Genomic DNA, 15,345 nt, shown 5'->3' with positions numbered 1-15,345 from the left:
GTGAAGAAAGTGCTCGGTATCTTGATTCACAGATATTAGAATCTAATCATTACCTAATGATTCATTATTATAGTATCATACAGTCTGTTCTCCAGTAACTCATCATCTACTATATAGTCCTCGAATCACAGTTATTGGGTTATTACTCTATAGCAATTCATTAACTATCAAGTCGTTCCTGATTCATTCCTTACTCGTTCCTCAGTTACTACTCTCATTTTTGTGTACCTTATTGTACTGTTACCGTATTATTATTATTATTATTATTATTATTGTCTAAAGTATTGGCAGCCCACCTTTTCTTGAGTAATACACCTGAACAATTGCACCATTGACCCTCATAACACTTTGTTACCGACCTCCTCCGAGGTGATAAATCTGAACATGGTTGTAATATCACGTAACACATTACTGCACATACACACTATAAACACCACAAATGAGAAGCCTGTGCACAATCAGCTCGGTGCACCTGACTATTAACTGCAGCACAGACTCACACTAACGCTGGCTTTGATAGCCCTCTAGTGACCACAGAGGTGTACCTGCCAGCTGAGATATAGAACTATAATTTACTATAATGAGACTTGCTGCAGTTCGGTTGTTTCGATAAAGTCAACAGGGACATTTGATTTTAGTTTTTGTCTTTAAATGAAACACTAAAACACTCGTGGCACTTCCCATTCACTCTTCATCTCACCTGTGTGTGTGTGCATGTGTGAGAATGTGTGTCCACAGCGCCCAGGGGAGCATATAAAACCAGACTAATGAATTTCTCTGCTCTGCTTATGCTCCGGCTCTCATATGAAACCAATTCATTACTCCGTGGTCTCACCCACATGTTGGTGGGGGTCATGTAGGGAGCAACAATGGGGCAAATAAGAGAGAAAAGGGTGGAGGAAGAGGTCAAGAGTCGCCACAACAACCAGCTTGCGTCATGAGAAAGCTTTCCGAGGAGTAAAAAAAAAAGGAAAGATCAAATTTAAACCACATGGGCATTAAAGGCGTGACTGATACTGGCAGCTAAGATATTTAGCACAGCAGAATTTAATTAACAGTTTTGAAATTTATGGTGTCATGCTCCAGTAAATCTTGGTCCTTTGTCTGGATGTAATTACTGCCATACAGGTTTGAGGGCCACAACATAGTTTGAGCTCTAGCTTGGGAAATTAAGCAGCTCACGGCTCCGGCTGCAAATCGGAAACAATTCCAGATGATTCCTCTCTTCCCCCCTCAGAGTTTATCTAGTCAGCAAATAGCATCTCTGAGTACCGCACAAGTTGGCACTAGATCCAAATTATGCAAGATGAGCGGATTTCCACCCACTTCCATTGCGTAAATAATGATTATGGCAGTTCACAATGGTGATTATCATCATGGCGTCTCAGCTCGCTCATGAACAGTGCCCACTGGGTCACGATAAACATAATGAGATAATAGCTGCAGACAGATTTACTCTGACAGGAGGACTGGAGAGGTGTCAAGAACGTGACTAGATTGACAGACATTGTCAATACAGTCATCCCATAATGAGGTTGATGAGCAGCACTCAAATGGGACATAAATCTCAAGGACTTGCTTCACATTTTTAACACATGACCATAGAAATCATTTTATTAGAAGCTGGGAGAGGTGATAATTTATTCCACATGCTCCTGGGTTAATAAAAGTGGTGGCGCAGCGGACAAGGCTCAGGGTTATGTTGTATTGCTAGAACAGCTCTCCTCTTCCCATGCATATCCTGTTTTATTAAATGTAGTCATGTAAGACACGCAGTGGCTTTGAAATGAAAATTGGAAGTGCTTTGATAAACAAACACAATTATAATAAAAGCAGGCTCACAACATAACTTCAGCATCTTTTCAAGAGCCTGTCGACTCTGTTCTGCTCCCTTGAGGGGATCAGACGCCTCTTGAGAGAGCAAATATATCACATGCTGTTTGTTTCAAGCAGTGCTCATAGTAGAATCTGATTTAAATATGTTTTCTTCAATATTATTCACAGTGGTGTTGCAGAAGATAGTAGGCTTCAATCAGGCCTGTCTGCAGGCGGGGTCAAAGGGTACATGGTCAGTAGTCTCAGGTCCACTGAAGAAGAGATGAGTAAACCTCTGTTTATTAACTCCGCCAAGGAAGTTGTGTTTTCACCCGGGTCCATTTGTTTGTTGGTTTGTCAGCAGTATTACACAAAAACAACAAAAGAGATTTCCACGAAATGTAGATGGAGGTTTGGTCTCAGCCCAGAAAAGACCCTGTTAAAGTTTTGTGCAGATCCAAGAGGTTTTTTTTTTCTCACTAATTTCTAATAAAGCATGGATCTTGATGAAAAAAAAATCAGGCGTATTTGGGAGGCTGGTGTCTTTGAGTACAATTTGATATGGATCCTAGATCTGGTGATCTTTAATTATGTTAAGCAGTTATGGGACAGTTAAATTTAGAAAGATGCAGGGCTATCGAGTTTGATATTGGATAAGGCTTGACTGAATTGAAAGGGAAAGTTGGGCAAGAATTTACTCCTAAAAAGAGAAAGCCCCTCAGTTAAAACATTCAACTTTAATATGTCTACAAACTGAAACAATGAATTTGAACCTGGCTTCATCCAATGTTCAGATTTCTGTTCTGGCATTGTCTGCAAATTAGAGCATTTTTTAACTACAATTTCAGAAAACTTGTAATACAAAATTTTTTTTTCTTAATGTAGGTTATCAACTGGGAAATTAATTAAAGTGTTTTACCTTATTTTCCCTTTTGGGTCATAATTTCACTTGAGGGCTTTTTTCCTCTCCTTTTCTTGTTTTAAAGTAAAAGGAGGAATATAAAGTATCTGTAACTGTGACAATCTGATTTGTAAGAAATTTCAGTGTTTTAAACTAACTGACTTCCCCTTGTGTGCTTTATAATCATATCGAGTATGTGTATGCAAAACAGAGCGAGCACTGCCTAGATGGCTCATTAACACTGAATATGGAGAAAGTTGTTAGAGACTCCATTGTGTCACCGCGAGGCTAATGACAGAGAGCTTATTTAAAATTGACTGTGTTGGTATTAGAGCTAGGGATGGGTGGGGATGAGGGCCCCAATTTGGGAACTTTTGTCCAAGTCAATAATTACGAATGGCTGGCCTGGTTTTAAAGGATAAGCGCACCTAAAAATGAAAATTCAGTCATTATCTACTCACAACCATGCTGATGGAAAGTCAAGTGAAGTTTTGTATTCCATTAAACATTTCTGGAGCTTCACAGCAAAACAGTGTTGCAGTACGCTCCTAGACAGCTGAAGTAGATGGGGACATAAAAAACAACAGAGAAAAAAACATAAAATTGCTTCATACAGCTGGTCCAGTGTTTTCAACGTATAAAAAAAAGTCCCTATCTACTTCTGTTGTTTAGGAGCATGTTGCAAAACTTTGGGTGAAATTCTCCTTTAATGCTGGACTCTCCCATTTGTCTGTACCTGCCTCACAGATCAGGTTAGAGTGCATCCTATAATGTATGGGACAAAAGGCCCCTGCTCATCACAGAGGTAAGACAGTGTCTCCATGTGCACAAATATTTAGCATAACATTAGTTTTACAAATACATCACGAGAGCTCAAGGTTGCCAATAGTTAAAATTCTACCTTAACGATTTCATGGTTGGCTACATTTTACTTCATTTCATGCTTTCTGCTTCAACTCTCGCCCATCTGGAATTTTACCGATAAAGTAGTTTGGGGGGGACTTTAATTAGATACGAGTACAGCGCAGTTGATCGTTAGTATCAGTTAATCTTGACGCAGTAATTATCTCTCTTTGGTTTTTATAAAAGGAAGTCCCCTGACTAATTACAAGACAACTTTAACCATAAAGCACGAACATCTCCATGAGAATACACATACATTATAACTCTGTCTGTTTGGCAGTCAGGCAGGATACAAAGTGTAATTAGTTTGACAAAGCTCATCCAAACATGTCCCAGCTGTCCATTTTGATCACAGATTTCCTCTAAAATTTTGTCAAATCGTTTTGAAGTTCCCACATCATTTAATCATGAGCATCTGAAATGAGTGGGAGTTGGCAGGGTGTCTCTTTTTAATAAAACAAGAAGTCATTAGAGGGTTCGTCATTAAAAGATAATTTCCTGATAACATATTTAATCATCTACATGCATTATCTATCACAGCGAATATATTAAAGATTTCTTTAAATATAATAGAAAAAATGTCACAGACACCTATATGGTTTAGAGGATTATTTATTCTTTTATTGCAGAAAGCAGTCCAGTCATCAGTAGGCATACTAGGAATGAAATGAGGAATGCAGCAAATAGCCTTCACACACCTCAAGCCTTCACACTACACTCTCCAGACGCTGTCAGTTTTCATACTTCCAAAAAAACTAAAACATAAATCCACATCAACACAACTAAAAGTCTGTTGTGTGTCTAACAGCATGGTAGTGTTGTGTAACTGCTTTGAACTGTACCAGCGGTAGAAATGACTGCATGTGGCTGCAGTGTGATGCATTACACAGTAACACAGCACTCTGCTGTAGAGCTCCCTCAGTGAACACATGAATGAGGTCAGACTACAGCACGCAATAATACAGCACTCAGGATTGGAGCGGGGCCATCACACATCACAGAGAAAGAGAGAGAGACCAGAAAGAGAGCAAATGTCAGTTATTCTACTTCAACAGAATATTTGATGAAAACATGGCGGTGACGACCACTAAGAATTGTCTGCAGCAGTGTCTTAACAGCTTTACAAGATCTGACCTTGAGATTGAGTGAACATCACAGGACAGATGGAGTGTGTAATGTTATTTATAATGATGGACAGATGGAAGCTAAGATGGCCAGTCTCTCTTTCTGTGTGGTCAAAGGAATAGTTCAACATTTGGCAAATACACTTCAGAGATCAGCGTACGGTAAATATGAAGCTACAGCCAGCAGGCTGCTTTTTGATAGCTTAGCTTAGCACAAAGACTGGAACAGGAGAAGAGATAACTTGGTTCTGTCCAACAGCATGAACCTTTAAAACTCACCAGTTACCTGACAAAGTAAGAGATCTTTTAAACATAGGCTAACTGTTTCCTCTTTTATTTCCTACTCTTTATGCTAAGCTAGGCTACTCTCCAGCTTCATATTTAAACAGACAGCTAACACTGGCATCCGTCTTCTCATCACACCTTTTAGAAAGTAAGCAAATAATTGTACTGTACTTTCCAAAATGTTGAACCATTCCTGTAACGGATTTTTAAGCCGTCTCTGTTGGCTTAAACCTACTGATCTTTTAGCATATAAACTTGCTTAACTAGTGTAGACAAAATCCTGCACTAAATACTGTTGATCTCCATCTGTATTGAGGGATCATTTTTGTAGTAGTTAAAACACTACAGGTTAAATTCCTGAAACAGCCTCGTCCAGCAATACAGGATTCAACTACCCTTCCCACCCCGTTTTATATTTAATTTCCTGCTGACTGTGTAGAATCACACCAAATAAAATATTACTCTCAGATACAGTATAACTCAAATCAAACCCCAGTTTAGATAAATTAACCTCCAACAGAGCTGCAATTCTGCTAAAAGCAAAACTGTGTGTGAAATACTGGTTTGATCCATTCTACTTTTATGGTCTAATATATCTTATATCCCATCCCGCACCCTTTAATCAAAGTTGTGAGAACTGATGGTCTATAAAGAAGATTTAGAGTCGTTTTCTTAAATCCTCAGCTGCTCTGAGAGCTAAAGGGCTGCTCCAGTGAATGACATCATATTGACAGTGCTTCTGATTGGTTTTTATCATTCTTTTCTGAACTTTGGCGTCACAGCTGTGAAGTCACTTATCAATAAAGAGATTGAGTACCAGTTGATTGATTATTCCAGGCTCAGGGAAGTTACTTTGTTCAACTACATGCAAAAAAAAGAGGAAAGATTAAATCAAACCAAACCAAACCCATTCCTAGAAGCAACACTAAAGAACAAGCTTCATGGATGAACAAGCAGAGCAGAGGCACAGCATGGAATACATGAATATGCTCTGTATATAATAGGGAGAAGGAAATGGGCTCAATGAATTAGAAGGGATCATGTCATGTCATGTCATGAGGAGTGGAGGAGCAAGAATAAACGAGAAGGAATGCAGATTAAGGAAAAAAGGGAATGAAAAGTGCACTGGGGTAATCAGGGCAAAGTCAGGGGAGAGGAACAACTCATGTCTTCCTGCTCGTCTTTCCCTCCGTTATCACTCGCACTCATTTTCCCGCAGGACATTGTACATGTTGACAGTAAAGCCAGATGGCTTATCGTCCTTCCGGCTCCGACGTCCAAACCCCTCATCTTCATCATCTCCATCCTCGTCGTCGTCTGCGTCCCGGTCTCTCTCTTCCTCGGGCTCAGTGCTGGACTCCCCATCGTCGTCATCGTCTCTCTCTCCTGCTCCTTCCTCCTCTGTCGTCCTTCCTTGAAGAGCCATGATCTCCGGCAAGTCTGGGTGATTTTCCCAATGCTCTGTAGACCATAAATAATCCCAGCAATAAATTTATTCCACCCACCTGCCATTCTAACTTTTCAAATACACTTGAGCTGAAATGATGAGTCATGAAAGAGCCACTGTTACCTCTCAGGCAGCTGTAGCCAGGTGGTCTCAGGCAGAGGCACAATCTGCCATCAATTGCCAACCTCAGGAGACTGTTAGCTGCACGGTAAACATCGTTACGAGCTGCTTTTGCTGTCTTATAGCCTCTCCTCTCTGCCCATGCTGAAGGAACATAAGGAGATGGAGAGAGGGGGAGCATTTCAACAACAACAATAAACAAAAGAGAAATAAGACAGGTCTATTAAAATGAACAACTAATTGTTCATTGATTGATTAAATTCAGCAGGTTGGGTTGTCCTACACCTGCTGCCCTACTTACAATGAAACTCAATGGAACATACCTGCTGCTCCTTTGGATTGGTGCTCTAATCGCACTGCAGATATTTTACTTTCTTGGTTATGTTAAGCATCACTGTAAAGGGAGTAGTGTGTGTGTGTGTGTGTGTGTGTGTGTGTGTACGTAACTATCCATAATAACACTGAATGTTCTGGCTTTCACAAATTGACTGCAGCATTATTTCTGTGGTTAATTTCTCGAGCAGACCTCAGCTAACTAAGGTACTTCATAACCAGCCCCCATATTGATTTACGTTCTCAAATATTCATTACATTTAGCCATTATTAGGCTATTATTTAGCCTTTATTTCAGCTATTAATCATATTGATTTACCATGATTAAGTTAAAAGCTAACATTAACATTATCTTGGGCCTGGATGTTTAGACTGGATGCTTTCTGCTGAGATGCTGTAGCATTGACATTGTGCTATTCTGGTAGGCTAGTTTGATTGTACATCGACCCACTGTACTGCTCAGTTTTCATTTTGTTTCAGCCTGAAATTATCCCAAACTTTGGACAATTTGTGTAGTTTTTTCTGGCTCATCTCTTCTCTACGCCCCTCGGTATTTTCTCTCTCTTCTTCCATTTTGCAATCTGCACCATTAAATAACGTCTTCTTTATGTCATGCATCCACAGCCTTTACACTGTCCCATAGTAATAATCATCTGTACAACAACGCTGTGTATATTCATTAGGGCTAAACTATTTTTTAGTGGCCTATGGGCCATCCATTTTATCTAAAAACACATAAATGCATGTTTTTCAATATAATGAACATGCTTTTTGTTTCTTAATACTGTAGATCCAACAAATTAGCTGGTCAGCGTCACTGATAAACACCTCACATGAGAAATGTGGACTCAAGTCATTGTGACTTGGAGTCAAGTTGATATGAGTCACTGTTATGATGACTTGCAACTTGACTTGACAGAAAATGAATGACTTGAGACTCGACTTGGAAGTTAAAGACCGTCTGTCTGTGTTCACTTTATGTTTTTTTTGTTTGGCTGTCAGTGTTTCACTCTTTAAAAGTGACAGGGAGGGAATTTTTTTTTTGATTGAGAAGAAATTAGGCTCATGATCAGCTACTGAAGATAAGACTGCAGTATCTTGTGGGGTGTTGAAGTGACTTGACTTGGGACTTGCTTGAGACTTGGGCCAAATGCTTTGAGACATATTTGTGGCTTACCCTCACACACATCCCAGGCAGTCCAGCTGAGCTCTTCAGATCCCTGGTTTCCTAGGTGTGGATCGTTGTCCTGCAAACTGGGATGTTTGAGCTTCAACACAGAGAGGAAAGGCGTCCTTTCGCACAGATAACCAACTGAGCTGTATGGCTCCTGCAGCTGAGACACGGGGTAGATGCCTGCCAGAATCTAGAGAAGATAAAACGAAGGCAAACATAAAAAACAAGAGGAAGAAAAAGATCACTAAGACAAATCAGAGCAAACTCCAAAATCCTTTTTGAAAATGGCAAGATAGTATCAAAAAAACAGTTTGAAAAGTTGAGCAGCCATCACACAAAACGACCCTGGAATTCATCAAGAGCCTTTGAAGGATAACAAGAGGGAATGGATAAAATCAATAATCCATTTTCCCAGAGGTATGTGAGCATGTTTTCAACACAATTACGTTTCTATGGAGCCTAAATAAACAAGTAAACTCAAAGTCACATCTGCTCTGAAGTAAACAAAAGTGAGCTTGTACCTGCAGCTGTTTGTCGACACGGGAGGGGAAAACCAGTCCGGGGCAGTCGCAGAGTTTCACTGTCTGGGTGAGGTAGTAGGTCTGGAAGTATTTGGTGTGACCTGGGGTCCGAGATACACTCACCACCTTCCTCCCCACCAGGCTGTTAATAACAGATGACTTGCCGACATTAGGAAAGCCTGGGGGAAGAAAGAGAGGTCAGTCTTTAATATCTACAAATTATGTTCCTAATTTAGTTTTATGATGCTAGCCTGAAATTGCCCAGTGATGGTTCAGGTTTTTTTTTTTTTAATCAATTTTGATGGTGACGCCTTGAAGACAGATATGATTTACTTTATATGGACACGTTTTTCATATCATATCAGATGAAATTACTGTGGAAAAAAAAGAAAAGAACATTTAACAGGTCCAGTAAAAGGGATAGGAGGCCCTTGTGTTCTTCCTAATCACATTAAAATGAAATAATATTGAGGTCCCAGATAAGCTTTGAATAATTGGCTTATTGATGCAATTATCCTTATCAAGTCAAGTAAAAACAACAACAAAAAAAGACTCTAATCAGAAATCACAGTTGAGAAGTTACTTAGAAACTTCCTTCTCTTATTTTCAAGATTTTGTTTTGGAATCATTCTCAGAAACTTCCACTCAATCTGGCAACATGGTTCACTTCTCTTACCTATGCAGCCCATTGTGAGAACCCCATCTTTGTAGAGCTCCTGGGATGGGCTGCTCATCTCCATAGCGCTGTCACTTTGATGCTCAATCAGCACCGACTCGGCTCCATCATCTGGACGCTCGCCATCCAGTTGCTCAGCAACAGCATCTCTCTGAATCTTCTGCTCCCAGCTGGATAGGTCAACTTTGGAAATAAGAGGTACCACTTATAAGGATCAAAATAAATGTCCATCAAGTTCAGAGTGGACAAATGACTGACATGCCTGTGTTATCACATCTTAATTATGCAAGGGAAATAGTACACAGACACCCACCTCTCCCTGCTGTGATCTCTTGGCAGGCCTTCAGGATATCGAGAGGACCTCCAGCGTGACTCCAGCCAGCCTTCTTCCTCATCCTCTTCTTCTGGAGCACTACAAACCAGTAGACAGACAGACAGACAGGTAGTTATTCTCACTGCAACAAGAGCCAGTCAGGTTATTCTGGTGATACTGCACACAAATAAATCAACTGAGTGGCAGGTTTATTTACATTTTATTTGTCCTCAGTCCTCTTCTTATTCTCCCAGTTTCCCACCCACTCCTTACTCTCCCTCTACTCACCTGTGCTGTAGGGCTGTCCAGGGTGAGAGGTGAAGCACACTATTTGCAGGTGCGGGAATTGGGAGGTCATGTAGTGTTTCCAGGCGATCACCAGTGGGGGAGGACACAGGTCGGCTTTGTTCAACACCAGGACCACCTGCTTCTGGAGATCTCCTGTGATGTAGTGGTACAGGGCTGGAGAGAACTGCAGCACCTGGGTAGGTTTACATGAGGATACCCTGGGTTAAAGTATTAATTATGGCCTATTCAAGAAGTAAACCACGAGATCATGTCCTTATTAATAGGAACAAGATGACTTGTGCTAATACTGGAAACTCTAAATGGAGGGTAGGAATTCACTTCACATAAAGTATATCTGGCTCGTTAGAAGTTTGAATAAGTATGTCAGGAGCTGATGTCTTATAATTAGAACCAAAAAAACTGGGTTTAACTTTAACTTGGAATCAGATGACACTAGCAAATCTTGAGCACAGCAGAACGTTAAATGAAGCCATTTCCTCTGAGTTTATCAACAACACCACAACAATTTTATAAGATTAAATAAGAAACTAATGAAGGAAAACCAGTGTTCAATATTAAATACTGTAGGCCACACTGCTCGACTGAACTGCTGCTTTGAGGGTCAAATTTATCCATATACAATATATGACCATTTTATTTGTTGCTAAAGAATGGCAAGATTTCCCTTTAATTACATTTTAAAAGGACAGAAACCGTAAAATTAAAAGTAGGGGTTCAAAGTAGTATAATCAGGTGGTATACATTTCTGCAAACATCTATTTTCTTTTTTTCCAAATCTACTTACCTAATCTTGCATCTTGTCAATGTTATCATTATTTTGTTTTATTATAATATACAGTTTTATCTATACATGAGCCATCCCTTATAATCTAGACAACCATTTTAAGTGACCAAATTGCCAAACAAAAACATGATAAATTTGAAAATGTCTAAAGTAAACAAACTGACAATAATAAACACCATGTCAGCCATTCAGATGGATGTTGACTGTGTCTCCATCTAGTGGTCGGATCCATCCTGTAGGCTTTTGCTTGCAAGGTCACCTACCGGGTGCCTGATGTCCACGATGAGCAGGATGACATCTGACATCTCCAGCACTCGCCATAGCTGCCTCCATGTCTAAAGTGAAGATTAAAGGAGAGAGACGTAGGTGGGGTTTAATATTGTAAATTGTAAAACGATTTCTGTTCTTATTCAGCATAACAATTTATTGGGAAACAAGGGTAAAAGATTCAATTTTTTAACTACTTTAAGCTAATATCTATAATTCTGTTTTATATCATGCCCCATTTTAATAGACTGTATGAATGTGAGGTTGGGCTTAAAGCAACAGTCACTTCTGCATTTCTGCAGCCATTTTTAGCCGAAACTGCACAATTTAAAGATATATATGTAAATACAGTGGTTTCCCACGTTTCTTCTGTGTTGCTCTGCTGACGTCTTTGATAAACAAATAAACCCGACAGCGACAGCTCAATGCCAGTCGGACTTAATGCCAAACTCAAGCTGCTATTTTCTTTAGTCTGTGGCCCAACAGGTAATAGGTGGGTCTCCATCCTAACATGAGTGACAGTAAAGCATCGGACGTGCATTGTAGATGAATGAGATGTATACATGTTGAAATGATCATGAAAAAAGAAAATTTATTTGTATGTAAGCTAAGCGACATAGGGGTTTTCTCGCTGAATGTTATTGTAAACAAGCTTTGTGATTGGTTCTCTATTATAAAAATAATATTGAGTCTAAATCACAAAATAACCTGTTCAAACAGCAGCTTATTCATATATGTTTTATTTTTCCATCACATTTTATCCTCAGCTCCACTTAAAAAGCCATCATCTCTAGATTACTGAGAGTCACTTATCACGCCACCAGCTGCTCAATGCCTGCTTCTGCTGTAATGTTCCTCCTGAGCTCAGCCCACGCTTTTGAAATTAAATGATCTGCAGGGTTTTTGATTTTGAAAATAGCGTTAGCATTTTCACAGCCAGAGCAAAAGAGAGCAATATCACTGCATGCAAGATACAGTGGTACTACAGTGGAAAATACCAGACAATAGACAGGTGTGACAAAAAAATCCCTGCAAATCCCTGCATGAGTCAACTTTACCCACAATTAAATATTCAGTTCATGATACATTATGGCAACTCATTAATAAGCAGGATTACTTCATCTGCTGTCAAAGGGTGCGACTGAATTCATTTAAAAACTATTTATGACTACTTCTCCTTTTTGCGCAGAAAATGTTCAGGCAGTCTGAGCTTTTAACACTCGGTTCTCTTGACACAATGGCTACATGCTAAACTGGCTGCTCTCAACTGAAGAAAACAAATAATATTGAGGGGGAGAGAGGATCAAAAGCAAATGTGTGCACCAGAGAAGGTTAAAAAATTAAGCAATCCTGGTTCACCAGGAAATTGGTGAAGTCTGACCTGTATTTCTTTACCTGCTGGGCGACTTATAACAAAGAATGGATTGAATTTTGATTCAGGGCAACGACAAACAAGAATAGGTTATATGAACGTGGGCATTAAATATACAGTAGCGACTACGATGTTTATGGCAATGTGCAAAATTCCAGCAATGTCCACGAATGATCGTGGTAGGTTTGTCTGAGTTAGTTTAGGTTGCTCAGAAAAGGTTGAAACATACAATTTGGTTACATTATTCACCAAGGCAGTGTTATACCCCACATGTGGTGCCGAATTGTTCGATTATCAAAACAAAATGAACTATAAAATAAATTAAAGAAAACAAGTTTCGGCTCCAGCAAGGGCAATTTCATTGTTGAAAAGCCATTAACTGTATCGATTACCTCTAGATTGTGCTCAAAGTGGCTGAGAGAACCAGGGGGGTTTCTGGAGTGCAGGTCATCCAGGTAATCTCTGTACGACTTCTCCTCTTTCCTCAACAGATTCTCTCGTGTCATCTCATAATTCCAGGACGGCCGTCGTGGGAAACCAAGACCTGGCAGTGAATAATCAAGTTTAAGCGTGTCAAGCAGTGTGACCCACTCCATTAACCTACTCTGCTCATCTGTTTGCCTTATTTTGAGACATGTCATGTGGAAAGCATTAAAAAGCCAGACCTTTCTCTGTGGGGTAGATGTCATTGATGTTGATCTCAAGTTCTTTGTCCGAGACGTGCTGCAGGACCTTCTCCCTGGCCAGCTTCTTCCTCTTTTCCACCTCTTCTTTACTCTCTTTCTCAAAGTGCAGTCGGAACCTGGACATGTTGAGTTAGCCAACTGTTACAAGCTCACTGGGGTTCATTGTCAAGAGCAAGATCCACCTGTATGTCTAACTGTTTGAATTCTGGTTGACAAAAAATATGAGGACTACTCGATATCTTTGTAGAATTCTTTGATTACAAAATAATTTATCACTTAAATGGGCTTAAATTGCATTATTACATATCAGGAATTCATAAGAACATCAGACTATGGAATCTGGATCGGTTCGTGGATCTGTGACCTCAGACCAATATCTGATAGGTGAATTAGGTCAATATTGGCTCCAAATGCCGATACTTGATCAAACCGCTCCAACTCTAGCTCTGACATATTGCTCCAATTACTTATCATAATTCAAACATTCTGCTGGTGCTCGAGGCATTACATTTTATGTATCCCTGAATATCAAATAACAGACACTCTGTGTACTGTGTATCTATCTCAGCAGAATTATATATCTTTCGAATTCCCATTCTTTTAATGAAAGTGAGTATGAGTAATAATACTGACAACTCACCTGTTGGGGTCATATCTACCTTCTCTGTTGAAGGGCTGCTGATTTATTCTCCTAACATCAGTGGTCTCACTGTCTGACGTGTCCGACTGTCGCTCTCCTCCTCGCTCCACACTGGCATTGCGGCTGCTTGGCCCAGAACCTGTGTCACCTGGAGGTCAGGGGCAATCGTCAGGGATTAATTACAGTCAAACACAGGCATGGATTATGCACTAATCAGCTTTCTTGAATCCAATACCAAGATCTACTTATTTTCACTCATGTTGGCTGTTACAGATCTCAATATGCTTCTAATCAGCTGCCCTCTCTCATGTCCCAATCCAGGAGGCTTCAAATTACTTCTTGATGACAAATCTACATTCACCCTGCAATGGCCTCTTCCGCTGATGAAGTTATTAACAGATGACTGGCCCTGGCCTTATGAAAATTAATTTCCTTTCAAGTTATGTTACAGTTGTACTCAGAAAGACCCAACTGCTACAGAAGTTGTTGAGTCCTAAAGGGGAAGGATTCAATTAAGTTGCAATTAAACAACTTTAACAGTTGTTTGGGGTCTAAAATGATGTCTTGATGGCTGAGTCCTGTGCTCAATCTTGAGTGGTATAACGTTATACATCAAGCTCATGGAAATCTTAGAGTCAACATGTCATCACTATTAAATGCTGTTTTGAAATTGATCTGCAGGTGGCTGTTCACTAACCCACGGTCTGAGCTAATTTGGCACTCTTTCTTTCATTATCAAGAGCTAAAAATCAAACATATATGCGATTTTCACGCTTTTCTAACAAATGCGCAAGCCTGTGCTGCTGTTTTATTTACACTCGTCAAGTTCACAGGCAAGTTATATCACTATATTGTTATTACAGCTAGCTTACAGACAACATCGAGGTTATTTAACAGGCTACCTACACGAGTGGTACTTAAAATCTGACTTAAACCAACACAGCACAGACGCCGACACAACTATTCGTGCTCCACACGTATAATTAGCTGTGGAGCACGACCCGTTAGCTAACTGCTAACGCTAGCATGGTTAACGCTAACGGCCAATGTAGTTACCTCTCTTCCTCTCCCGTTTGACTTGTAGCTGTTTCTTCTTCTGTTTGTTGCTAAATGGCTTTTTCCGGGGCATACTTAAAAATAAGCTGTTTAATATATATAGCTATGTACTGTGTATTGCTACCTACAGCTTTCTCATTGACGTTATTTACATGGGTGAAGTTTCTCGACTCCTACACTTTTCAGTGACGCCATATCCACTGCAGACTGCAGAGAATGGCGGACGAGACCACATTTAAGTGTTTTCAAAATCGCACGAGGTGAGATCATTTTGGCTTACGGTAATTTTGATCTTATTTAGAAGCATTTGAAGTCGAGTAGACGGCCTTATTCCAAGTGTCATTATTTACGTAGACCTCAGGATTGTTGGCTAAACTGACAGTAAGCCCCCTTCTCCGTAATGGTACAGTCCACTTTTGTAAACACCTCGCAAATTTGCACATTCCAGCAGAGCAGACGAGATAAAACAATGAATATACCTGGACGTGCAGTTGCATGATTGTCATGTAATTAAGACGCAAGCAGCTTTGTGTTTGCTTATCTGTTTTTCAGGTGTTATCTATATCTATCTGCTTACAGCTGTTCTTGGGAAATATAATAGGTGTTTACATGTAATGTA

The 15,345-nt window shown here is 39.9% G+C and overlaps 1 protein-coding gene across 1 annotated transcript; it reads right to left on the bottom strand.

Annotated features, from left to right (window-relative positions):
• Nucleotides 1-4,215: 4,215 nt before the first annotated feature.
• On the bottom strand, nucleotides 4,216-14,935 carry gnl1 (guanine nucleotide binding protein-like 1). The gene is made up of 12 exons (XM_073484920.1): nucleotides 14,727-14,935; nucleotides 13,671-13,818; nucleotides 13,010-13,146; nucleotides 12,737-12,888; nucleotides 10,969-11,040; nucleotides 9,901-10,093; nucleotides 9,613-9,711; nucleotides 9,300-9,482; nucleotides 8,624-8,802; nucleotides 8,106-8,292; nucleotides 6,599-6,739; nucleotides 4,216-6,489 (listed from the first exon to the last, which is right to left on the bottom strand). The coding sequence occupies exons 1-12, from the start codon at nucleotides 14,797-14,799 to the stop codon at nucleotides 6,224-6,226; spliced, it is 1,830 nt and encodes a 609-aa protein (XP_073341021.1). The 5' UTR covers nucleotides 14,800-14,935; the 3' UTR covers nucleotides 4,216-6,223.
• Nucleotides 14,936-15,345: the final 410 nt, after the last annotated feature.

This window comes from Pagrus major, chromosome 17, assembly GCF_040436345.1.
Source record: "Pagrus major chromosome 17, Pma_NU_1.0".
Lineage (NCBI taxonomy): Eukaryota > Metazoa > Chordata > Actinopteri > Spariformes > Sparidae > Pagrus > Pagrus major.
This window is presented reverse-complemented; position numbering and strand designations above follow the sequence as displayed.